The sequence below is a fragment of the Diceros bicornis genome, chromosome 7 (genome assembly GCF_020826845.1).
Source record: "Diceros bicornis minor isolate mBicDic1 chromosome 7, mDicBic1.mat.cur, whole genome shotgun sequence".
Taxonomy (NCBI): Eukaryota; Metazoa; Chordata; class Mammalia; order Perissodactyla; family Rhinocerotidae; genus Diceros; species Diceros bicornis.
The window spans coordinates 83671573-83698254 of record NC_080746.1 but is presented as its reverse complement, the minus strand read 5'-3'; the positions used below and the strand labels follow the sequence as shown (position 1 = coordinate 83698254).

The 26682-nt window shown below is 43.7% G+C and overlaps 1 protein-coding gene across 11 annotated transcripts in view; it reads left to right on the top strand.

The window, feature by feature from the left end:
- The first annotated feature begins 4232 nt into the window (after positions 1 to 4232).
- Positions 4233 to 26682, top strand: part of BDNF (brain derived neurotrophic factor) — a 33699-nt gene continuing 11249 nt past the window's right edge. Inside the window, exons 1-3 of one of the 11 annotated variants that reach the window (XR_009220833.1) lie at positions 4502 to 5121; positions 9571 to 12691; positions 13274 to 20713. Coding sequence is in view for 1 of the 11 variants with exons in the window: in XM_058546168.1 (XP_058402151.1) it covers positions 4334 to 4336 (3 nt within the window). In the remaining 10 variants the exon portion in view is untranslated. Of the gene's footprint in view, positions 4337 to 4501; positions 5122 to 6069; positions 6214 to 6445; positions 6578 to 7356; positions 12692 to 13273; positions 20714 to 26682 lie in introns of those variants that run through there. The other 10 variants (XR_009220834.1, XR_009220835.1, XR_009220832.1 and 7 more) reach the window with 10 other exon arrangements.

Below are 26682 nucleotides of genomic sequence, written 5' to 3'. Positions count from 1 at the left end.
AACCAAGGGTGGCTAGGGCATTCATCACCCACGGGGAGCCCTCTCCAGCTTCCAGGTGCCCCTTGGCTTTGGGCACAAGTTTCTTGTCCATCACTACTACCCCTGGCCACTAGGGGCATGCTGATGGTCATCTTTCTATACGCCAAACTCACTGGAAAGGAAAACAAAGCAAAACAAAATGTCCTACCTTTAACTAACTCCCAAGTGGCCCAATGGATTAAAAGACAAATCTATGTGCTAGAATTTGAGCACCTAAAAGGCTGAAATGTGTCTTGTTCATCTGCCTGTATCACAGTCCATAGAGCAGTGTCAGAGGTAGGTGCTCAGCAAGTTTTCATCAATTGAGTGGAGGTAACTATGAAGTGAAGGTGAACTGAAGTAGAGAAAGTCAAGAGCTTCAGATGTTGCCAAACGATTCTGTGTGTAGACAAACCTAAAGCCTTACCCTTGCGGCCACCCGTGGGCACTGAGGGTTTTATCCCCACCATGCCTGTGCCATCTACACGACTTGAACAAGAGAGCCAGCTGTACATCCTGCTCAGGCCTTTCATCAAAAAGACCGTTCGAGGGGCCGGCCTGGTGGCGCAAGCGGTTAAGTGGGCGCGCTCGGCTGCGGCGGCCCGGGGTTCGCTGGTTCGGATCCCGGGCGCGCACCGACGCACTGCTTGGCAAGCCATGCTGTGGCGGCGTCCCATATAAAGTGGAGGAAGATGGGCACAGATGTTAGCCCAGGGCCGTCTTCCTCAGCAAAAAAAGAGGAGGATTGGCGGATGTTAGCACAGGGCTGATCTCCTCACAAAAAAAAAAAAAAAAAAAAAAAAAAAAAAAGACCATTCGAGATAGGCACTGTGTAAATTCAGAATCACATAAAAATAGGCCAAATTCTTAGTGTGATTTTTAAAATACAACTTTAGGAAGTTCGGTAATTATTTTTTTCTAAATTATCTTTTTGCATATGTTTCTAACTTTCTCCATGACGAATATAAAATTTAGCAGTAGAAAATCTCTCACCCCAATCATCACATAGCCTAAATAGTTGGGTCTCGAAAATAAGGTAATTTGCTCCTTACAATCTGATTTAATGTCCTGAAATCCTTTGGTTTAAACTTGCTGATTCTTCTCGTGGCTCTTCTCCCAGTAAAACCAAGAGATACCACAGTCAGCTGTCCTCGTCAGCTCTAACTCGTGTCCACAATCACATCCCTTTTGACCATGCTTATAGAAACATCACGAGTAAACCAATTTATCCTTCACGATTACTTTCTAAATGTTCTCAGGGAAAATCTGGTAACTTGGAGGGTTACAAGTTGATGACTCTCATATGTTTGGGGGTTAGTCTCAGTTGTTTCATGATGGTTTTTGTGCTGTTTTTCTTGATCCAACTAAATATTATTCCCAGATGGGATCAGTGTTTGACCTTCTTGTTCTACTCTCCTAATCTTGGCCCTTCTAACATTTTCTTGCTGTAGTTTCTTTCTTTTGTTTGCCACTAATGGCCTTGGCTGGTTACATAATTCCTGAAACAAGTGTTGACCGATTTGGACACATTTGAACATGGCATGGAGCTCTTCTCATGGTTCATGAAAAGCTTACAGAGAAGTACACCTCATTTTAAGGTACCGTCTAATGAATAGGGATATTATGTCTCCCTTAAGATTTTTCTCAGGACAGGCCTTACTTAAGAATTTGGAGGATTGTGAGTGACATAGTTGGAGGCTGGACCGGGCCTTTGAAATCATGCAGCATGAATTTGAAAACACCTTTGCCACTCTGCTCAGCAGGATAGTTTTCTGTCTACTTATTATTTCCCTATGCTAATTACTTACTCCAATTTTCAGCAGTTTTTGAGGTCAATTCATTGAATTCTAGACTTTTTTTTTTTGCAAGGCAGACTGAAAGCAGGAGTAACTAGGAAACTTAATAAACATAATTAAACAAAATGCTTATAGTGATAGTAGAATTTACTTCAGCCAATTAAAATTATTAATAGAAAAAAATATGTCAATGTCAAATCTGAGCCTGCTGCCTCTGTTTCCACTTGAGTAATGAGGATTAGTTTACATTTCCTGACAAGAATAGATGGGAATTCACATTCCTTCCTAACCTTTGTCCTTCTAGGACATTGGGTTAGGATAGTATTAGATCACAACCAAAAATAAAGAAAGATTTTGACTAATTCATAATTAATTTTTAAGCCCCACAGAAGTGAAATAGGGAGGATTTTCTTTTCAAGCAGCGAAATTTTTCCTCCTTTGGGTGGTTAGAAAATGTTCCGATCATAAACTTGGAATCTTTGCTTCTAACATATCAATCACGTCAGAGACCAGTCTTTAAGAAGAATCAGAAATGCATGCTTTGTATTCTCAGCATCACCCTGAGAAATAATAGGAAAATGATTTTGTAAAAACTTTGATCTGAGACCTTGCATATGCTACCTGAATTAAATTAAAAAATTATTCAGAATTCCGTGCAAGCGCTGGTATGACTTTAGCTTATCTTGGCCTCATTGTTTTTGAATGTAAGAGGTACTTTGAAGGCAAATAGACAAGTGTTTAAGTCTGGTCTTTTATCGTTTTGGTAACACTATGATCACAAATCAGAAAGTTTGGAGATGCTCAGAAGTGTCAAGAGGTCTGATGATCAGAGGGCTTATCTGCACTGACATTTGGTCTTCTTTTATTTCTAAATATTCCTACCATTTCCGACTCCTCTGTCTTTTCCTCAGTAAAACTGCACCACATACTGGAAAGTAAAGATACAAACATTTATTTGTATAATGTCAAGGGAGAGTAGGAATTAGAAGATTGGCCGCAGACACAGTCAGAGTCTGGGAAATGAGAATGCTTTCCCCTTCCGCAGAAATGCTGACGTGGCAATGTGCACTTAGCAGGTAGATTTGCTGTAACTTCTAACCACCAAGCAGCATTGAGAATACTAAGATTCTTGATGTTCACTTGCTAGGTATTTCTCAGGAACGAAGTACATTACAATTGAGCTTAAAACCTGGGGAAATAGCTCATTTTCAAACAAATTTACAGTCGGAAAGTAAGGATCAGTTTGAAGTTAGCATAAGGTAATAAAAAAAAGTTTAGGTTAGAGGTCCTCCCGTACTTTATAAAGTGGTACAAGTATTTGATTTTTTCACTTATAAAACTAGCCTCTTAAATTATTTTGCAATATTAAAAGAAATTGTGTCTGCATTCAGCCTACACCCCTGGGAATCAATACAGGGCTTCCTTGAGGTGGCCAAGCCCAACTTCATGTCCTCTGTCCTTTGGTGGCTTCTGGTTAGCCTGCATATTTCACATACATGAAATATTCCACAATAAACTCCGCCATCTGTGCTGTAGGGTAGTTTGTATTGGTCACGTGTTCTGTCAAGTTGATAGAGGTGCAAAGCTAAATGTGTGACACTCTAAGAATATGCATATATTTGAATAATTTGACTCTTCAGTCCAACAATTTGCAAAGCTCTGAAAGATCACACATCCTGGTGACACTTCAGATAGCTCCGTTTATTGGGGGTGGGGGAGGCAGGGATAGTTCTAGCTGGATGTCCTGAGTTCATTGAAGTCTTGTCTCTGGCATTTAGCTGTGTGAACTTGGGCAAATTATTTCGTGGCACTGAGCCTCGGGTTCTTCCTTTATAAAATAAGAATAATAATTTCTGTCACTAGTCTTTAGAAACTCTAAAACAGCTAATGTAAGTGAACTAATTTTGTTAACTGTAAACCTTTAGGTAAACGGAACTGAGTATATAATAATATTATATATTCAGTCCAACTGCACATTCTTGACAACCACAAGAGGGTCCAGGAAAGGAAACTGTTTATAAATCTTTCCCTTTCTCCAAATTAATGTTGGAGTGTTTAGAGAAATTCTTACAGCAATGCGTCTTAGCAATTATTAGGTCAAACCCCTTTGAGATTACAGAAAAATGTACATACACGTAAAACTGCCTACCAAATTTTGGGAGGATGGGAGATTCCTCTGACCCCCGTTTATGCATCCCTAAGAAAGAGTGTTTCTCAAAGTGTGACTTCAGATTTTCGGCATCCGAATTGCTTCAGGTGCTTCTTAAAATGCTAATTGCTGGACCCGGCCCCACCCCTGCTAAATCACAATTTCAGGAGGAGAAATCTGCATCTTAACAGGCACCCTGGTGATTTTTAGGCTCGGAGGAGGTCCAAGGACTCCAAGTTAAGTACTGTTGTCTTGTTCCTTATTCTAAATTTTTAGGTCTGTCCTAGTGCGTACGAATCGGTTGAACTAATGGGAAGAAAATTCAGCTCTAAAGCAGGAACCTAAGTAGACGGTTGACAGCGTTCGTCCAATGGTAAATTGAAAATGGTCCTCTGGGCCCTAGCCACTTAAGTTCTCGCCAAGGGTCTTGACTGCCGGCAAATAAGAACCCGAAAGACTGCTAGCTTTCCTGCTTGGGGGCGGGGGTGGGGGCGGGAGGAGGATTAACTGAGCCAACTCCACACACACACGCGCGCGCGCGCGCACACACACGTTAAACCAGGAGGTTTTTAAATTTATCTTTGCTATCCAGGTTCATTATTAAAAAGGTCGGTTTATGTGTGTAAGTTTCCTAGGGAGGGAAGCGAAAACATCTGCAAACCCATGCAGTGGCCCGGAACAGAACTCTTCTAATAAAAGATGTATCATTTTAAATGCGCTGAATTTTGATTCTGGTAATTCGTGCACTGGAGTGTCTATTTCGAGGCAGCGGAGGTATCATATGACAGCGCACGTCAAGGCACCGTGGAGCCCTCTCGTGGACTCCCACCCACTTTCCCATTCAGCGCGGAGAGGGCGGCTCGGCGGCCGCTCCCGGCGCGCGAGCATGAGCCCTCCCCGCCGCTGCCCAGATCAAATGGAGCTCCTCGCTCGGGGGGTGCGCGTGTCCCCTCCGCCATGCAATTTCCACTATCAATAATTTAACTTCTTTGCTGCAGAACAGAAGGAGTACCTACCGGGCACCAAAGACTCGCCCCCCCCCCCCTCTTTTTAACCAAAGGGAACGTGAAAAAATAATAGAGTCTGGGAGTTTCGGGGCCGGAGTCTTCCCCAGAGCAGCTGCCTTGATGTTTACTTTGACAAGTAGTGACTGAAAAGGTGGGTTTCTTTTCTTTCTTTCTCTTCCCATTTTCTCTCTTGGGTCTGCTGGGAAGCGTGTGGCTTTAGGGAGGTCTGTCATTGCTTCGGTTTTCCGGCTGGAGCAAGTAACTTGGTGTAACGTTATCTGGGGGCGTTCATTAATAAAAAATGCCGTTATTATCTTGATTGAATTCCTATTAGGCAACTCAGGAGAGGTCAGTGCACGAACTCGGGTTAAGCCGGCGTGTTTAAGACGGCGGAGTAAACCAATAGCCCCCATGCTCTGTGCCATTTCATTGTGTGCTCGCGTCTGCAAGCTCCGTGGTGCGGGAAGGTGCGGGAAGGTGTGTCTGTGGCCCGGGAAACGCATGCCCTCTCCCACACAACTTGGGTGCCGGGATGGGGCGAGGGCGTGCAAGGGAGGGGAGCTGAACCCCGGGCGCCGGACTCGCGCTCGCTCCCTCCGGCGCCAGCGCGCGGGGCCGGGGTTTCCGCGGAGGGCGCGGGACGCGGGGTTCCCCGGGGCGGGGCTGGCGCACCCCTCGAGGCGGCGGGCGCGGGGCTTGCGGAGGTACGTCGCGGGGCCCTGGGGACCGGCGGCGTGGGGCGCGCGGGGCGCGCGGGCCCGGCGAGCCCCAGGAGTCCCGGGGGCTGAGCCCGAGGAGGAAAAGGCGCGGCGTTCCCTTTAAGCGGCCGCCCCGCATGGCTGTCGGTGGCGCGGGCGAGCCGGGGGCGGGGGCCGGGGGCGGGGGGCGGCGCCGTCTGACCAATCCAGGCGCAACCGAAGAGCTAAATAATGTCTGACCCGGGCCGAGGCGCAGGCTGGAGCTCCGGTGCCCGCCGCCGCCGCGCCCGGGCACAGCCGGCCACTCGCCGTCCCGCGCTCCCCGACGCGCCGCGGGCTCCCGGGCGGGGCCGAGGAGCCGGCCCGCGCGCCCCCTCCGCCTCGTGAGGCTTTGATGAGACACCCGAGCTGCAGCCGCCACCGCTGCTGGGGAGCCGGCGGCGAGCGGCTCCGCGACGGGGCCCGGGGCTGCGCGCAGGGGCCGCGGGCGGGACAACGATGTGACTCCGCCGCCGGGGACCCGTGAGCTTTGTGTGGACCCCGAGGTAGGCGAGCCGCGGGCGTGGGGCTGGGCGCGGGAGCCGCCCGTCCTCGGGGAAAGTTGGCTGCGGGGCCCCGAAGTTGGGGGAAGAGACAGAACTCCTTCCTTCCTCTCCTCCAGGAGAAGGGGCATTTGGAGTCGTTCCCGGGGGGCTTTCTCCTCCCACCCCACGGGCCTGTGGGGCAGCCAGAACCCCGAGGAGAGGGATCCGACAGGGCCTGGAGTAGGGGGGGAGTAAGCCAAGAGGAGACGCGGAGCGGCGCGAAGGGAGCGAAGACGGCGCTACGGGGGCCCCCGCAACCCTCCCCCAGGCGAGGAGGGGTCGTGAGAGAGATTTAGGGCGCCAGCCGTCGGGGGCCCTGACTCAGGTGAGGGTGTCGAGGCTGGGATGTGAATTCTTCCCCTGGGCTGGGCGATCCCCGCGCAAATTTTGGGGGGGGCCCTTGCGTCCTCAGCCCGCATCCCCGTCCCCAGGATTCAAGCCGTGCTGCTCACGGTCACCTGCTCCCCAGAAGCTGAGACCAAAGCCGACTGATACAGGTCCCGCGCCAATGTATCCCGGAAAACTTGGGACCCTCTTGGCGCTCGGAGCGGAGAGGGGCTACGGTACTCCGCGGCTGGCTGTGCCCGCGCCTGTCTCCATCCCGCACCCCTCCCTTGGGGCAGCTTCTGGGGCAGTGAGAGTTTTGACTTTCGGGGCCTGGGGGGGGTGTGTGTGTGGGGTGTCCTGACCCGGGTTGGTCTCTGGGGATGCAGAGCTGGAAGAAGGAATGGGTGAGTGAGCTGTGCCAGGAATAGCTGAGGATTGGGGGCTTGATGCCCGACGGGCAGAGAAGGGCAATTGCAGACTGGGGGCACCCCCAGGGGGGAAAGCCTCGGGGCTGCTGGGGTGAACTGGACTCGCGGTCGGAGGATGCTGTGTTTGTGTGTTGGGGTGGACCGGGCTGGGGGGTGGACCGAGGAGAGGGGGCGGGGAGAGCGGCGCTAGGAAGGTAGAGGGTGCCCTCTGGCGGCCGCGCGGCCCAGAGCAGCTGCTGGGGGCGGGGACGCGGTGGGGATGGCTTCGCGGGATCCCTCCGGGAGCTGGTGGGAGGGACTTGTTGAACGCCGCTTGTGACTCCCGACTTGGGTGAATTTTGACTCCTCGCGCTGGGGGAGCTGTGACAGGCTGCGGTGGGTGGCGTGTTAGGGCTTCCTGGGTCTTATTTTAGGGTCCTGCAGGTATCTTACATCGGCTCCTCGATGTCAGCAGGAACCAGTGAAGATTTTCCGACGAGAATGCAGGAATGTTCTTGGCCAGAAGCAAAGAAAAGCATATTTCTGAATGTTTATTAATTCTCCTAGTACAGTTATCTTTTAAAGCAAAGCAGTATATGATTGGGAACGTTGGTTTTTAGCGGCATAGAAAACATGTTATGCTATTAAATGAAACCTTCAAACTGGCTCGACTTCTTGGAAAATACTCCCTCTCCTTTGTTTTTATGCAAAACGCTATTTTCATATGAAATTTGTTATAAGGTCCCAAAAAGCCATTTTGGTGTTGATTATATTTATATATACATATATATTTTTTACATTTTTGTTTATTGAGGTATAATTGCAGGTTTAATTCGTCTAAACATGAGAGCCCTCCCTGTTTCCCTCCTCATGCAACATTATCATTTTTAAATTGGAGGTTTCTGAGATGATGACTTCCGTTATTACATGTAATAGACCACATCTCATGTAGAAATTGCAGGTCAAAGTTTTGGCTCTGGGAACAGCACCCCTTTAAAACTATCACTAATTTCTGCTTCCTGATTTTGCAAATAAATAGCTTGCTTAAGATTTTTCTTTTGTAAGTTCACCTCTGGACTAGCAGCAGAGGTGAGAAAAGGACAGAGACACTTGTTGAAATGTAACTGTAACCTTTACTGGAATTTAAAACACGTTCCAGTAATTCACCATTACTGGAATTCCAGGGCCATAAAGTCGTTGTCTTTTTTCTTCTACTTCAATTTGCAAAATGTGATAAATGTTGGTAAATATAGACTGGTAATAGGTATTATGACAGGAGAAGCATTATGTATGTAGAGCTATTTTAAGTTATTGCAGAACATTTTCTATTTATAAATGATATAAGCAGAAAGAAATGGTTTCCAGATAAACAAGACTTACGGACATGTTTTGAAGTGTTACAACATTGCAGACACACTTAGACATCACATTTTTTTAGAGCAAAATAACAGATTAATTTTTCACATACCTTTGGAGCCTTTCATAGCCCGTTAGAACTGAGTTAGTAACTGGAAATCTTGTTTATTTTAAGGTGATATTTAAGGTCATTTAAGATGTATAGTACGTCAACATTTTGAGTATCCAGAAAAAACATTTAGGAAATCTGTTTGGGGATGTCTTTTCAGTAAGTGTAACTTTTACTTTCCAACAAAAGGAACCAAGAAAGTGATCATTTGCCTAAAATGCAATGATCACCTCAAATGATTCATTTATACGATGTGAGTTAATGGCCTAAATCTCATAATGGCCAAAGGGGGATGGGGAGGTGCTGGAATATTGGCTGGGTCATTTTGATTCACCAGGAGGGAGGAAATCCTGTAAATAATGCAAATTTCTAAAATCCTGGCTCAAAGTCCTTGGGTTTCCTGTTTAATAGGAGCCCCATGAGAATGTAACCTATTTCCTTCTTCCTGGAATAGTCGAGAGCCCTGCTTCTCAATAGTCAAAATGCAGATGACTAATAATCGCATTTCTTTCAAACATAAATAGCTCTGGTTTGTAGCTCAGCACACACGGCAAGCTGAGCACGCCCTCCTGATTGGACAGCAAAGAGCTTGTTTACATTTTTTTACATTTGTCTTTAAAACCTTCTGTAAATATCCCCCCTTCACACACACACACACACACACACACTCTCACACAGCTCTATATCCAGGTAGTGAACTTGTGGAATGTAACAGCCAGCAGCTTTGGGTCCCAATCAGAGACTGAATCTTCTACTAAGCTTCAAGAATATTGAAGATGTACACAATGGAAAGGTCGTATGCAAGTAGTTCATTAACATTATAAGATTTAGGAAGTTAGTCTCAGAGTAGAGAGGAGAACAGTGTTAGACTTCCGGAATGAAAACAGAGAGCATGGAGAATGTACCATAGCTAAACTCTGACTGTCTTTTAAAATGAAAGGCACTCCCATTTCACATGTCCGTAATGCTGAATTTATCTTAACGGTTAAAACATAATTTCCAGCTTACATCTCCCTGTGTGGAAGATTTCAGTTTGCTGGAGGGGGCTTGCTTAGCCCAGTGCAAGTGACTATATCCCTTTAATAGGGTAATTGCTAACTTGTCTCAACTTGTTTTCAGACGATTGTTATGGAGCACTCAGTTTCCACTAATTGCAAAATTGCTGCTTAATTGAAGGACACTCAGCCATCGAGTGCAGCCATTCAGCCACTGGCGGACTCTGTGATCTCAAGCTGTGAATTGAATTTTAAAAAGGAGTGGAGGAGAGAATTCGGGGGAATTCTAGGTTTAAATGCTGGCTGTTGCTCAGTGAAGGAAGGAATGATTTGCGTTGTGAGAAATTTTCTTTATTAGGATGAATAACATGCCCAGATGGGCTTCAAAAGTGAATGAGCAAACTTACTGGTTACACTCTGCATCCATTTACTTTGTTTAGTATGGAGTAATGTTAAGCAATAAATGATGTTGGCAAATGAAATCCGTATGTCGTTTGTATGTGAGGTTTGACCCTAGGAAACACAGGAAGGCTTTGGTATTTTTAAGCTCAGGCATATATGTCCTCAGAGTCCCCTTAAACTTTCACTTAAGGCATAGAAAGAATTGTTTAATCCTAAATAATTTTATACTTAAAGATGTCTCCAGCTTTCCAGAATACTTATAGTATTAACGCCTTAGAAAAGTCATGAACCCAATTATTAAATATAGGGAATCATTATTGATGACAGACACAATTCAATGGAGCTCACTAGTACATTGACTTTGAAAAATTTGGGGAGGTGAGGGAGTGGTAAATGGGTATGTTCTCTTAAGTGGAACGGGAAGGTATTCTTGTTTCTGTAGAAAAACATGAGTATCTGGTCAGATAAGAAGTGGGGAAGCTTTCCTATAAAGGGAAGTTCTCAAATTCCAGTGCAAACTCTGAGACACTAATGCTTTTGGTGAAACAAATCTGACCAAATACTACTGGATGCTAAGAAATGGCCCATTGCCCAGCTGTCTCATTTATACCTTGCCTAAAGTTTGAGGATGGGTGCCATTAGATGAAGTGGGGGGCTGGGTGTAGGGCAGGAGAGTGCTTGGGGGAAGCAGAGTAAATTTACAAGCTTCAGTGACAGCCATAATAAAGTAAAAGCTTATTTCCAAAGAGCCCAGAGAGTAACAAATGTTATGCAGTTTCCCCCAAAGGTTCACTTGAAAGAACTTTTCATTGGTTGTCATGGCAGTAATGTCCTGATTTTGAAAGCTTGCAGAGCCTAGTAGCTCTTAAACGTGCTTCCATCTTGGTTCTTTTGGTCTGACTCAAGCTTTATGACGACCCTCTGTGTTTTTGACAAGGCTCTGCTCTTTGGGAGGCAGCATGGCAGGCAAAGGAGGATTCCTTAACTCAAAGACAATGAGTAGGAAATGTAAACTTATATGATAAAAATAATCACTTTCAAATTAAGGTAAAACTGGAAGGCAACCTGTCATTTAATTACAACTGGTATGTATGAAATCAAATTTATATCATGGAAATTCAAACAAAATCAGTGGGCAGTTTCTAGTACTTTAAGCATCTCATCAAAAGTTGAAGTAATAGTGCCACCTAGAGAACAGATCACCAGCTTACCAGCCAAATGGCTTATTTGCCATATGAGCCATTTTCCCAAAGCTACAGTTACTAGGATTTTCTTGCCACCCTGTTCAGATTGGGAGAGTGTGTGTGTGTTGAGGGGCAGGGAGGGTGGTTTAGAATGCATTTGGGATTGTAGATGAGATTCTAAAACAGGCAGATCCACAACTCAATACATACACTAAGACCTTTTAGCATTTTGGTATAGTCGCCAAATATAGAAGAGCCAGCCAGGAATAAGGGCCTGCCTCCTGTTTATTTATTATTTTCAAGGATATGTACTAAGCATTGGGTACAAAGGTTCTGATTTTATTCACTTCCTGCAGGCAATTCACTGCACTTTCTGAGATATAATAGCACCAAATAAATTGAGTAGAGAGACCTTAAGAATGTCTTTGATCTGTGATCTAATTTTAACTTTAATGATTTGAGAAGACTTAAGAGTAAAATAAAGGGTTATATATGTAGCAAGACTTTAAACACCAAAAAAGTAAGGAAAAAAAGGACAAGGAAAAGGAAATTATAAGAATTAACCTTAGAATAGATAAAGATATACATCTGAGCCAGCACCACAAAGTAGTAATGGAACCAGGAACCAGTAGTTACTAATCAACTTAGAATTCTGTGATGACAAAATCCGTATTTAATCCATTTTGCATGCTCCCACGATAGCATCTAAACCAGCGCTGGTAGCAGAGGAGGCACTCTAACGAATATTGTTGAATGAACAAATAGATTATTAATAATTGCTTCACATTCTTAGTAGCAATGTAGACAATGAAGAAACTTTATAATTATAGAAAAACATTTCTCTATTTTGCTGGCGGAGAGGAAGAAATTGGAGGAAATAAATGTAATAATACTTTCTTTTTTCTAGTACCTATTGTAAATGTCCTTTAGTTGGCTTAGTTCTAAAATTTCTTATGCACAATTTGGTTCACTCATAAAATTATCATGTTTGGAACATACGAAATGTTAAAGTTGATTTAGACAGTAGCAACTGTAAACTGACTGGTGGATTTTCATTTAAATGTTTTCAAATTTTGGGATACTGGTTACTGTGCTTCAGGGAATGGAAAACAGTATATGTTAAGTTTGTGCCAATTTCTGGTGAGCAGATAAACAAAGAAAGTCATTATATTGTCTGTACTTTGTGTCATTCATAGAAGCAATCATATGCAGAAAACCTATTTTTCAGGAAAAAATACTAAAAAAAGGTTTTTATATATGATGTGTTATACACACACACACACACACACGCACACACACGGAGCGGGGGGGACAGGGGAGAAGAAAGAAAGAAGGAAATTCATGGAGTAAAATTTCTGCAAGCGGGATCTCCCCTCAGTCCTGGTTTTGGAGCTGCTACCGTCAGCATTTGCCTCATTTTCCGATGCTTGCTTTCTGCCTCTGTGTGCTTTTGAAAACTGAAACTATGCCCAAATTGAAACAAGTTTCCCTATCTTTTCACATGTTCATTTATTTCTTGAATGATGGGGAGTGTTATTAAACACAGATAAATTTCTTTTACATTGTGCAGAATCAGAAGGTCGAGAAATTTGCTTCCTGCTGTTGGGAGAGATGCTTGGCGGGCGTCCCAGGCCACATTCCTAGACCCGACTGTCGAAGGTGTTCTCTCTTATGCAACATTGGGAGAGTGCATCCAGCAGTAACTTGTTGGCTGATAATGTGTCTGAAGGCACAGACGATATGCTTATCATATTGAAACATAAAGCCAGCAGACATTCTGTTGAAAGAATCTGGATCGTTTACGTTAACTTAAACGTAAAATACTGTGATTAGGTTAAAATCAATTGTATAAGTGTAGGAAAGAATAGGGAGCTGGGACAAGGTTTTAGGGGATGACTTACCAGATTGTAGAAAGGAAACCTAGATGGTTGAAATAACTGCAGGTTCAGTGGGAGCCGGTGGGTCTGACCAGGGGCGGTTAGAAGCATAATACTGCACGGGGAAGCTGGTCCTTCTCCCTCGCTTGTTAAACAGACTGTGTAGAATAGTACCTTCAGGCCAAGGCACTGGAATAGGTTGCTTTGGGTCCCTCATTGACAAATTGGTGTATATTGAGGTCATTGTGCCCGGGACACATAGGGAAGCTAACACTGCGTGTGATGGATGTTGGGGGGACTTGGATGGGCGGCTCGGGGACAAGCAGACTGAGTCTGGAATGGCAAATGGATTTGTCTCTCTTAGAAACTCTCATCACATGATGGTAGCCACCTGGAGTGCTGGGTTGAGAAGAATTCTGAACTTGTCCAGGCTCCATGAGAAAGAATGTTCTCACTGAGGGTTCATGCCCACCATGGCTGGAGGGTTGGCATGGCAGCCCGTGTGGTGTGTTTGTGACATCCTTGTTTAGAGGATCGTCTCCCCAGGTGTGAAGAACTGGCATATGGAGAAGGGGGTAGGTTTACTTTCTGTTGCCCCGGAGAGCAGATCTAGGACCAGTGATGTAAATTTAGGTACTGGACATAGCATCTAGAAGAACTTCCAGTTCCGTTTAGTTAAGCAAATATTGAATGCTTACCGTATACAAAGCAGTTCACTAGGGGGATTTATAATCTAACAAAGGAAAACAAGAGGCTTCTTTGGAATATGGTCAGTTTCCTATTATGGATGTTTACGCGGAGGCTGAAACCCTTTTAGAAAGGATGCGTGCTAATGTGGGAGGTCGGTGTTAGGTAGACTCTGAAGTACCTTTGTATTCCTCAGTTTTTCAAATATATTGATCATATCAATATATGATATTGATATGCTCATTTTTAGTTCACAAACAGTCCTAATGATGACAGTCCTGTATGTCTTTGAACCCTCTACCTGAGACGTGCGCAGCATCGTGAGTTGAGGATCAGAAATCCTTCCCATTTCTTTGCAGGGGGCTGCGCTCTGACTTTTTTCCATACTTCCATATGGATTCTCAGAAGTGGTTATTTTTCTTTTGGATCAGACTGAGTGGAATGTTTAAAAAAAAAGAGTCCTGATAAGATTCAGATACCCAAATTGCTTAAGAAATTAACTTTTGACATTAGAGTTTTTAGAATGTTCAGCAGCTGAACTGAAAAAACTTCTCAACATTTACCTTTCCCTTCTGGGAACCATGAAATCTTCAGAAATTCCAGTTTTCCAAAGAGTTTCTCTTTTTAAATGTAAACTATCAAAGAAATTGACCCCTCCTCCAACCCCGTCAGGCTTCAACACGGACAGAGTTACTTTTTTATAATTTATTTTACTCTTTTATAACTTATTTTGCTCTTCTGTAGAACAGTTGGAGGTTAACCAGCATGGAGATGTCATTGAAATGCACGTTTAGACCAGAGGACGCACAGCCCACTCCAAGAACTCATGAATATTCATTCCTTATGATCTCTCATGCTGCTTTGAAGTATTCATGTTGTCAGTCGCAAAGCAAACAATTTCCTATTTACATCCCTGTGAGGACATCACATATTTTATGGTTTATGTTGCTGTGTGTATGTTTTCTCCTCAAAGCTTTCCTTTAAAAAAAGTAAACATGTTATACACAGGAGTGGTTCTTTTATTCATTAATTCACCAAGCATTAACTGAGTGTTCAGAGAGTGCCAGGCACTGGGCTAGGTGAGGTTTCTTTTCCTCTCTGGATCCATCCATTTCAGGAGCTACTTGATCAAGAACTCCTTTGATTTTCCCGTATAAGGTTTCCATTACCTCTTCATATACTCGCTTCTAAAGAGGGCTGGTCTAAAAAAATGTATATATTGAACAAATTCTCTGAGCTACTTCAGAACTCTGTGCCCAGACAGTACTTTAAGTTATGGACTATAACATTTTGGAAGAACGTATTTCTTTTTTAAGAGATTGATCTTTTTTGTCCCCCTGATCTTCAGGTATCATTTTGTGTTCACATTAATACAACAAAAATGCTTATTAGACATTGTCTTAAATATTTTGCTATTTGAGGATATTTCATGAGGAACTCTTGTAATAATGCCAGTAGAAGCCACAGTATAAGCAGAACTTCTGGACCAAAGATGCTGTTCATTTCCACTGACTTTATGATGGATTTTTGCCTTACATAAAAGGACATGTTTGGGCCTCTTAGTATTCAGGAATGTGTCTTTCATTTGACAGTGTTTATAAATCCTGTGTGTTTTCCCCCTAAAGAAACTTAAATTGTGAGAGTGCTTCCATTTACTAGAAGCTGGTTTTATGATTATGCTGAGTAAGGAAAAGAAGATGGAAAAATCAGTTTAGTGAAGACTATCTTGCCCTTAAACATGAGTCAATAACATGTTTCTATTTAGTAATGGTATTTCTTTAAAGTTTACTGAAACTACTTTTTAGTCCATTGGGTCTCCTTTCACTGTGAAGGCAGGAGGTGTTTTTGCTCAAATATGTGATATAAGTAAGAATCTGTATGCAGAGTTTATGGATCATGTAAATATGTCAATGTAACTAGAGCACGGTTTGGCATCATCAACTAAGAAATGTTTAACCTCTTGATATACAACAAGAAAGCAAATTTTCACATAGTTCCTTTGTGAATCAAAAAAAAAATCACAGGATCAGGAAGTGGTGATGGGTCCCACTTTCCAGTTAATACTAAATCTGCAGCCATGTTCCTAACCTTCTCTCTCACTCCTGAGCAGGGCAATCAGAATAAGCAGTAAGTAAATAGTGCCAGACACCACTCCATTCTTCATTCTTTGAGACAAATCGGCAGTATAGACACATGTCCACTAACCTTCAAATTAGTGGTATAAATGTAAATAAGTAAATTGTAGGACTGGTTTTTTTTCCCCCTAAAAGAATCTGATATGGAACCCCAATGCGTAAAACAAAAGTAAACAGTGCTGCTCTAGTTGAAGTGCAGGTGGCGGATCAGTGCCCAGGCCCCTCGATGCCCTGCAGACCGCCGTGGGAAGACTGGGGCTCTAGATCAAACGACAACAGGTAGAAATCCCAAAGTCCTGAAGCTCCCTTCCTTCCTGGTGAAAATGCCAGGCTTCCTGCCCATTCCTGGGGCCATCCTCCAGCACTGGGAGTTGTATTCATGCCCTGTTCACAGTATTCACAAATGGTAACCTGATAAAGTAGATTCTTCTATGTAAAATTTTTCCCATTGCATGTTTTTTAGAAATAATCATAAATGTATAATGGTTGAGAAGCAAGGCAGGATGACCTTATGTTAGACATTTTATTAATGATTAAAATGTATCGTCATTAATAAAATTTATTTGAAAATGCTTTTCCTAAAATCCCAGTATATTTTTCTGGTTTTCACATCCCTGACAAATGACTTTCTTAAAACTTGGAAGTGACGGTTATTCCAGAGCCTCTGATTGTTCTTCAGAGTCAGTCTCATGTAAAAATCCAGGGGAACGCTCACCATCGCTGTTCCAAGCAGAATCAGGTTATGAAGACTCCCCTACTGCAGCACCCAGTAGGCGTTGCTACTGGAACCAATTCAATTGGTTTGTCAAAGCTAACATTCCTACATGATTTTACTAAAAGTAAAAGTAATGTAGACAAGATTGTCCATTTCAATAATAATCTTGTCCAAAGGTGTACTGTTCCAAACATTAAAAAATGCATCTGCATGTCTCATTCCAATTGATCCTACAAATAACCCTTTGAAAAAGTTGGGCAGACATTATTCCTACATCCTACAGATGAGGAAACTGAAGCTCCAAGTAGCTAGATAACTTGATCCAAGATACACAGCTCTAGAACCAGAACAAGGATTACAGTCCAATGACTTCTCCTAACCCAGTCCTCTTACCGCTACTCTGCTGTCTACAACCACGACCTGCAGGATTCCAGTAAGAAACCATATTTCACGCTTGACGCATTAATGTGAGTGCCTAGCACAGGTGCGATATCGTCATCCTGACCTAGAGTCCTCTCTCTCTCTAGAGCAGAGACTGGTGATCTTCTGTGTGCCAAGGAAGAAAATGATGATGGGAAGATAATGTTTATCCTAAGGAGTTTTTAAATTTAGTTTTCTTTTATTAAAGAAAAATTCTTGAACAGAGGGAAAATGAACATGATTTTTGATGTCTTATTCCTTGAGCTTCTTAGTTATAATTTTGCTTAAAGCTGAGGATCCTGGTGAGTGAACTTTCAGAGAACACAGCGTAAGTCTATGGTTCCCAAACACGGCGATCATCAGAATTAGCTTTGAAACTTTAAAAAAATATAGGTATCAGGTCCTAGACGCTGAGATTCATAGGTTTGGAACATATGTTATATTTAGAAACTTCTACAGGTGGTTCAGATATGCAGGAAACTTTAAGAATTGCTGATCTAGAAGCCAAATAAATTGAATATCCTGTGATTTAGAGAGACTTATCATTTACTTTATTGTTCAAGTACATGGACTGAGCGTGGTTAGAGGGAGTCTGCAGCCTGTAAATAATCAGAAATTCAGAGACTTTGAGATGGGAGGCCTGCTGAAGATATTCCTCTGACTTGAGAAGTATTTCCTAATCAGGAACTTGCATGTGAGAGCAAAGGCCCAGGGCAGCATGCCAGGTCCCCCACTCACTAGGTCTGTGACCTCGTACAGGTTACTTCAGATCTCTCTGCCTCTGCTTCTTACCAGGGTAGTGGTAGGGATTAAATGTGTTACTACAAGTAACGTGCTTAGAATAGGGCTTGGCATAGTAAATACTGAGTGAATTTCAGCCACTGTTGTTCTTGTTGGCACTTTCTGGTACCAAGAGAACACCTTTTATGACTTATTATCAAGACAATTATAAACTTTATCAGCATGCTTCATGCCTAAATTTGCTTCGCTTTGTGCTAAAGTTGACAAGACCAAAACTCCCTTATGTTGTAATCCTTGGAGTCTGATTTGTTTCTTCTTGATTTTCTCCTCCTTTCATCCATCTAAATCCTACTCACTCTTTAAGACCCAGCTCAAATTCTACTTCATCTAGAAAGACTCCTGCCCAGAATAAACCCACCCTGTGTGAATTCCTAAGTCATCTATGGTCTGCATCTCACAACTTAGTAGTTAGTTATATAAGCAATTGTGCAACCTTTAAATCATTATTGGGTGCCTTCTCTTGTCAGCTTCTGTACTAGGAGCTGTGGGTATGATGTTCTAGTCTAGAAGAATATTCTAGAATATCCTACTCAGAATAGTCTTTTGACTTTAAAGAAACGTTTCCTAGGGGCCAGCCCTGTGGCCTAGTGGTTAAGTTCAGCACGCTCTGCTTTGGCGTCCCAGGTTCGGTTCCTCGGCGTGGACTTACACCACTCGTCCACAGCCATGCTGTGGCAGCGACCCACATACAAGATAGAGGAAGATTGGCACAGATGTTAGCCCAGGGCAAATCTTCCTCAATCAGAAAGAGGAAGATTGGCGGCCAATGTTAGCTCAGGGCGAATCTTCCTCAGCAAAAAAAGAAAAGAAAAGAAATGTTTCCTAAATAGAAACTTCACGAGGCAGCCCAGGCCTGGTACCTGCATTTCTGGGCCTGATAATCAAGTTTAATTCCAGGCCCACCGCTTACTAGATCTGTGATCTTGGACAGGTTACTTAAATTCTCTGTGACTAGAATAATGTTAAGGGAAATCCTTTTCCCCCATCCTGTGTTTCCACAAGGGGGCTAGCTTCCTAAAAGGGAACACTATCAGAGGAGCATTCTGGGCCCTTCTCTTTTCCCTATTACTGGGTCTTTTCCGTAAGATGAGAAGTGATTAATCTGATTGCTGGGACCCACTAGATCTGTCATCTACTGGAGTATACAGCATGTAAACCAAAGCAACAGACCACCGTGCTGAAATTGAGCCCACTTCTCTCTTGCTCTCTGGACCACCACACCCAAATTTGTGGGTTCTCGGCATTCTAGCCATTATACAGTAAACAATAAATGCAGGGCTGGCATCTTGCAGGCCCTGCCAAGACCTCTGCCCTCTCGGTTCCCATTTTTCTGCCTCCAATTGTATAGGTCCCAGGGCCTTGGTTCGAGGTAGTAGGAAATGGGCCCCACCATGTTTCCAACACAGCTTTGCTGACGTGAGGCTGACTCTGCATTATGATTCCCGGTTGGCAACTTGTTTCTATTCTGTTCTCAATTCAGAATCCGAAGGAGAGGAGGGCTGGTTACCCCAAATATGAACTAGTAGAAAGTTGAATAAATGGTAATTTTTTCAAAGTTGAATGAGATATGGTCCTTGTCCCAAGCTGTCTTATAAGTTAGCTTTTCTTCACCCATGTATTTTAGTCCTATTTCTACAATTAAAATTGTAAACCATTTGAAAGCAAAAATTATATCTCCTACATTTTCTCAGTCCCCATAGCACATAGCCAACTGATGGGCATATACATAGTAGGTGGCACCATAGCTATTTGCTAAATAATTCAACATGTCCTTCCCTCATGGAAAAGATAACATTTCAGTGTTGTTATTATCAGCTAGGAAAGCATTCCAGATGGGAAATACATTCTAGATAAGTATCCATAAATGAGTCTTTTGGTTTCCAGCTTGTATGCCCTGGAAGTTCATCAACATTGAACTCTTCATGGGTACTTCATCTTGCTTTATGGGTTATAGGTGCTAAGAGGTTAGCTGATCAGACAATATTAGCTTTTGCTCTACAAAATATGATCTATATTGAACAAAAACCTGGGCCAACAGCCCCCTCTTCTCTGTCACCATCCCCCCCTTTTCATCCCCTCCTTTGGGACTGCCCTTGTTCATATGTCAATTACAGCATGTACTCTATTGAACTATAATTGTCAGTTTATGTGTCTAACCTGTTCCCCATCCCCCCTCTGATAGTGAAGTCCCAAAGGCCATTCATTTGGGTGTCCCCGGAGTCTGTGCTCAGAGAATGTCTGTTAAATGAACAAAACTACAAAAGTAAATTTTGGGAGAAAGTTAAGTCACAGTCATCCTGAGCTGTAAGTGTGACAAGTTGACATCCCAATGAAAGGCTTTAAGAGATAACCCAAGCACAGAAGGATGGGCGACCTTTGTGTCTCTGAAAGGAGAAGAGGCAGAAATGAGCTTTAAAAACATTTGTAGGTTTTTTTCCTTGTGGAGTAAACATGGTCTACAGCTGAGTTTTCTTCACGTGAGGGAATGACAGAAACACAGCTGGTTGTGGCCTTCAGCTTCAGCCAGCTGACCAGGGCGCTGCTGATGAAACCTGAGCTTGTGGCCCTGAGCCTGGGGGGCTCCTGCAGGCGTCGGCTCCTCGTCCCTGTGTGCCTGGACACGTTTTGTTATGCACTGTTTTTGATCTTCTGAACCTCTAACTAAATGATTAACCCTATAAAGTTGACCCTATGGGGCAACGCTGAAACACTTCCCTTGAAAGCTCTTGATGGTTAGCTGGGAGGGCACCACCTCCGCGGGTGTCTGATTTTCTTGTTATATTTGAAAATCAGTGACAATTTAAACTCAGGATTCAGTCACCTGAAGAATCTGTTAAGAGTTACCAGGTTAATTATTCCTTATTTACGTGGACCAGCCTTGAAAATGGTTTTCCTGAAGCGAAATACCTCTAAACTTGGTAAGTTCTTCATACCCAGTGTTGAATAAATAAGTGAATAATTAACTAAAATATAATGCATTCTTATGCTTAATTGGAGGTAGTTTAAGCCTCTTATGCAAGAGGAGACTCTGACTTGAAATAATGTAGGATAGTAAGCCTCCTAGAGAAATTTCTGTAAGGAAACGTGGTCTGCTGTGAAACTTGAAGCTGGAGGTGAGAGGATGTTGTATTTGACCCAAAGTGGCCTCGGAACTTCTCAACATGGCCTGAAGTCCAGGTCCATCACTTCATTAAGAGGTGGTCTCAGAATTCATCGCATCATTTAGACTACTCAGACCCAATTGGAACCAGGCACCTCGCACAAGGACCTTCCTTAATCAAAATAAAAAGGAGTTCGCTTTCTTTTTCTGAGTTCCATACAGTCTTCTGGTTTCCTAGTCAGGCATCTAGATAGCAATACCAAGTTAGGGCACCTCCAGTAAACTTCCTCCTGTGGTTATTTCATGCCTCTTGGAATGTTTCATTTCAGGAAGGTGACGAAAGCAACCTTGGATCTTCATGGGTAGTTTAACATCCTGGTGCAGCTTTGACCATCCAGTTAGTGGAAGATCTGCTTTCCAGATGACTGTACATATGGAGATCAGAAGTTTTTTTCTTTTTGCCTTTTTAGAGTGGTTTTTCATTCAATTTCTAAATTTGGGGTAAAAGGTCCTCTAGGGAGTATTTTCAGAAGTGTTTGAAGTTTGCATCTAATTTTGGAAGAAAGTTGGAGGCCCACCTGTGTGTGATAGGCACATGTCTCCCACATCTATGCCGATCACAAGGAAGGAGGGCCATCCTTTTGGATCATTCATCGACGTTGATCTTGCGTTTGTATTCAAGTCTGTATCCTTAAAGTTTGATCCCAGAGATGTCTCCCTAATGTCCCTGTTAGGCTTATGCAATTTGCAGGATGTTCGATTGCAGGTGACCACATATGGAGTCATTTAACCCCATGTCTTCCTCCCCAAGTCTCTGTCAACCTGCTCTGTTTACGTTTAGATTCCATCTTTTGGAAGCTTTCTCTCCTCCCACCATCTCGTGTCTCAGAGACTTTGGGGCCGGCTCCTGTTGCCCTCCTGTGGTTGGCCTTGGGCGCCCCTCAGGCTGGTGGGGTGCCCACACCCGTTGTCCGCAGAGTTGCCCCTTCCATGTGGTGAGGGCCCGTGGCATGATGCCGCGAGTCAGGCAGAGCGAAAACTCATCCTCCTCATCTCACAAACCTGAGGCCGCAGGGTCCTTGGATTGGTTTACCCATGAATGTGCCCAATTTGTTGGTAAAAAATGGCCGATTATCAGCATTTCATAGGGTGGACTTAACAGCCAGTGGGAAAGGCAGGACCAGGTATTCAGCCTCCAGCCCAAGGACTGCCCTGTACCCAACTCCCCTACCTTGTGCTGGTTTCTTCTGGGGAAATGTCCCTGAAATTGAGATGGCCCCCACCATACTTCTTGATTGTAGTCACTACCGGGATGCAAGCAAAGGCACTGGGGTAGATCTCTCAAGTGTCTGTTGCATCAGAGGAGTGTGGGAGACTCTGTGATGCCAAAGTGAAGCCACGAGGTTAAAAATGTTTTTAATTGGTTATTTTTAATTTAATTTTTTGATAACATTTACATAATTTAAAAATCAAACTAGTATTAAAAAGTCTACATTGAGAAGTCTTTCCCCACCCAACACCTACCATCTAGAAGTGATCATTTGTATTAGTCTCATGTGACTCTTTTAGAGTATGTTTTATGGAAATACAAGTAAATATGAATATGTATTATTATATTCCCCCATTTTTAAAACAAAAAGTAGTGTGTCGTACAAACACTGTTCTGCACTTTGCTTTTATCACGTACCAGTATGTTTCAGAGAGCTTTCTATCTCAGTATATTGGGAGCTAACCTATTCTTTACAGTTGCGTGGATTCCATTGTAAGTATGTATTACAGTTTATCTATTTTCCTGTAGCTGGAAATTGGGCTACTTCTAGTATTTTGCTATTATATGCCTTGTTGCAATGAGTAACTTTGTATATACATCATTTTGTACATTTGCATCTACCTGTATCTATACATTTATTCTCAGAAGTGGAAGTGCTGGGTCAGCAGGAAAGTTCATTTATAACTTTGATAGGTATTGCCTAATTGTCCTGCAAAGGGCTTGAACTGTTGGCACTCCGACCATCTGTGTATGAGATGCCTGTTTCTCTATGTCCTCACCGACAGAGTGTGTGTCCATCTGGGAGATAAGGAATGGGAGGCGAACTTCTAAGGGAAGTCTCGGTTTCTTACCTTGCCCCTCATTTGCAGTGGGAATCCTGCACAGTTCCCAGAGCTGGTGCAGGTGTCAGTTCCGGTGGAGATAACACCTCGCCATGGCCAGGGGCGGCTTACGCCAGCCCTAGTGACACACATGGAATGGACGCACGTGGCCACTTGCAGAATTTCCTACAATGGAAAGTTGGGCATGCATTCATTATTCACCTAACGGGCAACACTAGATCTAAAGAGCACACCAGTGTTTACTGAAACAGGAAAGGAAATTGTTCCACCACAGCGCACTCTGTACCAGATGTTAACGCTCGTTTCTCAGCTGTTAACCTTATTTCTAGGGGCTGAGTTGGAGAGAGATATCCTAAGTCACAGAGGAAGTCTTGCTAAACCTGGAACTTCCATACCCGAGGGGATACTTTTTTGAGGAAAGATTTTGCACTTGCCCCAAGATTCATAATGAAATAATTAGTACTTTATAGGATAAATTAACTGCCGGGGTGCAATGTCACTGTTGAACTTGGACGCAACTTTGCTAGGCTTCTCCCTTAGAGTTCCAGGCAGTCCTCTGCCTTATACGTGTGATCTGAGCCTCGATAACATCCCCACACTTGGAAAAGCATATATTCCAGGTCATCCTCACGTAACTTCTTACCATTCTCATTGGAAAGATCAATTCTCAATCTTATTTTTCTCTGAGGACAGTGTGCTCTGTTTAGAAGAAATTCCCTTTAGTTCCACTGCCTAGAAAAGTGTGGTAAATGGAGCCTGGCAGGATGGTTATTCAATCCAGATGGACATTCTTCTTTTTCACAGAATTTTTGCCAGGGCCACTTTAAAGGGGAAAGCCACTCCTCTTCCCCTCTATGGACTAGTTGCTTTGATGACTGTGTGACCTACACAAGAAATAATTCCTGGGCATAAGGGTGGACTGCCAGAAGCTAACTGACACGCCACTGACAAATGCACGTTTTCTTTTGTTAGTATCTCTGAAGGCTTTCACAACAGGCCTTTCCAGTTCTGTTCTCAGGCTCCTTGCAGCTGCTTCTCTAGAAGTCTCATCTCTTCCAAGGGCTGACCATGGCCAGAAGCAAGGTGTTCTGGCTTCTGTGCCCTCATCATCCAACCTGCTGCACACAGTCAGGATGTCATCCCAGGTGTCTGTTCTGTATCAGCTCTGTGGCTGTGGGCTCCATTTTGCCTGCCATTCAGGCCGAGGGTCTCTGGGTACCACTTTGGTGGCAGAGAGCCCTCATGAGGTCTCTACTCCGTCACCCTTGTCCCTGTGGCAATCTTGACTCAATCGCTCTAGTCGGCACAGTCTGAGAGTCCGCTGCTCTGTGCATGCTGGACCACCTGTTCTGCTGTCTTTGGGGCCCTAACTAGGTGTCTGAGTGACTCCCCGAGAATAAATTTGAGGTCGTCTTGCTATACCTTTCTTTTCAGTCACATCTCAGCCCCTCAGCTCAGTTCTTGAGTGACAAGACAAAAAAGTGGGGTGGCCTAGGGTACCAGGCCTCCAGACTTTGAGGGGATTAGGTTAGGGTACTCAAAAGAGAGATTTTCTGTCACAAGTATTTTTTTAAAAAGACACATTGGCACTTGGGTCTTGATTGAAATCATGCCTACGCAAGTGGAGTTGACACAGGCGTATTTGGCAGTTGCGGTTACTGGTCTGAAAGCAGTCGGTTCTGTTCCAGTGCCTGAAGAGATCGTCTCAGGGGAAAATGTTCTAAGGTCTCAAACAAATTACCTTCATGCCTAGTTTTGACACTGTGTCCTGTTAAGTATGCATGTATGGTTGGTACCTTGAGGGAATAATTCAATATTGAGAAGAGGGTAGTAAGGAAGAAACTTTAGGTTTATATTCAACCTCTGTGGAATTAGTGTGTAAACAAGCTGCTTATCAGGAATGATCATAAGGGGCTTTGCTTAAATAAATAAGAAATTGGTGCATAAGGTCTGCAGGATCTCTCTGCCCAGTAGACCTTCCTCAACATAGAAGAGACCACATCCACATCTGACCCCATTTGGAAAGAAGTATGCGAGCCAGCCCTGGCTTAAGTTCCATTTCCACCACACGCCGGGCGTGTTATACCGAGCTTCTCTGGGCCTCAGCTTTCTCAGCTGTAAACTATGGATAATTAGATTTTTACCTCAAAACTAATAAATGTTAGCGATTATTTTTAATCACTTTTAATACAAAAAGAAGTTTGATATTACTTACTTATCCAGCTGCCCTGAGCATCTTCCAACAATCCCCCCATACATCGCCACCACCACTGATACTGTGTTTATTTATAGGTGCTATGTAGAAACCCAGCCTCGTCCTGTTGCGTAGATTAAATGTATTGGTGTTGAGTCTACACGTCTTCTGTAGGAGTTAGTGTTCACTGAAAAGGGATGGAGACAAACATGCTCTGGCAGTCTCGGCGCTCATGGAGCCACAGAATTGGATGTTTCCGTGTAGGTACATTCTGTTGGCTTAAGTGATGTGGCTATTTTCTGACCAGCCATATGGATCTTTTGTCATCTGAGATGTTAATATTTTCCTTGTATTTTATAGTAGCTCTGGCGCACAGCCAGTCTCTTGAAGAGGGTCCACATGGCTCATTATGCACAGGGCCTGGAAACCGGCTTACTTCAGTATGCCATTCAGAACAGTGACCCTTAGAAGACGTGGGGGCTGGGGTGGGCAGTGGGCAGGGGAACACATTCAAGTATTTTTGCTCCTGCATTAAGCTACAAATAATGAGCACTTTCCCGTGCTTTACAGTAAGTAATTAAAAGAAATTATAGAGTTGGATGCAAAAGTAATCCGAAGAACAACTGTGTGTGTGGAACCACCAGTTTTCTCCGCGTGTGCAGAAGGCTAATCCTGGTGAACACTCAGAACATTGGGTTTCTGTGGAATGGGTTGCGTGTCCACACATGTTTTGGCATCTACCCACATGCTTCCACATGGTGCGACTGCACCCCGGAGGAAGAGCGCCGTGCGTGCGTGTGCGCGTCAGTGGAATTTAACAAACTGGTTCCTGAAGATGGTCTCATAAAGGTGAGCAGCAGGCAGCTAACAGCCTTCTTCTGCTAATTTTATCTTTTCCCTAGAATTTCTTGATAGTAGTTTTAACAAGAATGCTATTCTTTTGTCTCTAGAAGCATCTTATCTGTCCGGTTTCTCCCTCCACCTATTTTCACCTCGCTTGCTTTTTTAAATTTAATGTTCTTTGTACTTCAGAGGAGGGAGTCTAATTTAGAGAGGGCTCTTCATCAGATGGGAATTGTCTGTCCCATCTTCCATTTTTCCCCTTCTGAATTAATGGCATTGAAACCTTCCAGTTTGGACCTAAGATGGGTCTAATCATGTACGGATATTCTTTCTATAATGGAAATTGCTCAGATAACTAATTAACCACAGGAATACGCTGGCTGTGGAAAATTTCAGGAGCACCATCTGTGGAAAAACTGAGAAGGGCATGCCTTTACCGCAGCTCTGGGGTCCATTAAGAGTGTGTTTGTGTGGCGACGGTGCCTAGTGGGTGTTGGCTCACAGCTGTCAAAAGTCCCATAGCATCTCATGGCAGGAACTTGGCGTGCCCAGCAACACCCTCAAAGCAACCTGTTGATTTGAATTTGCCAATTCAGACAGAGGGCAGACGGGTCTTACTTTCTTTCTCTGTTTTGCTTTGTTGTTTTTGTTTCTTTTTTTTTTAATTGTAATTGTTCTGGCATGTTCCCGATCTCCATATTATAGCAAACTTCTTTTCTTTAAGGGGGATTCCCTTTATCCTCTGGTTGGAGAGAGTGACTCCATG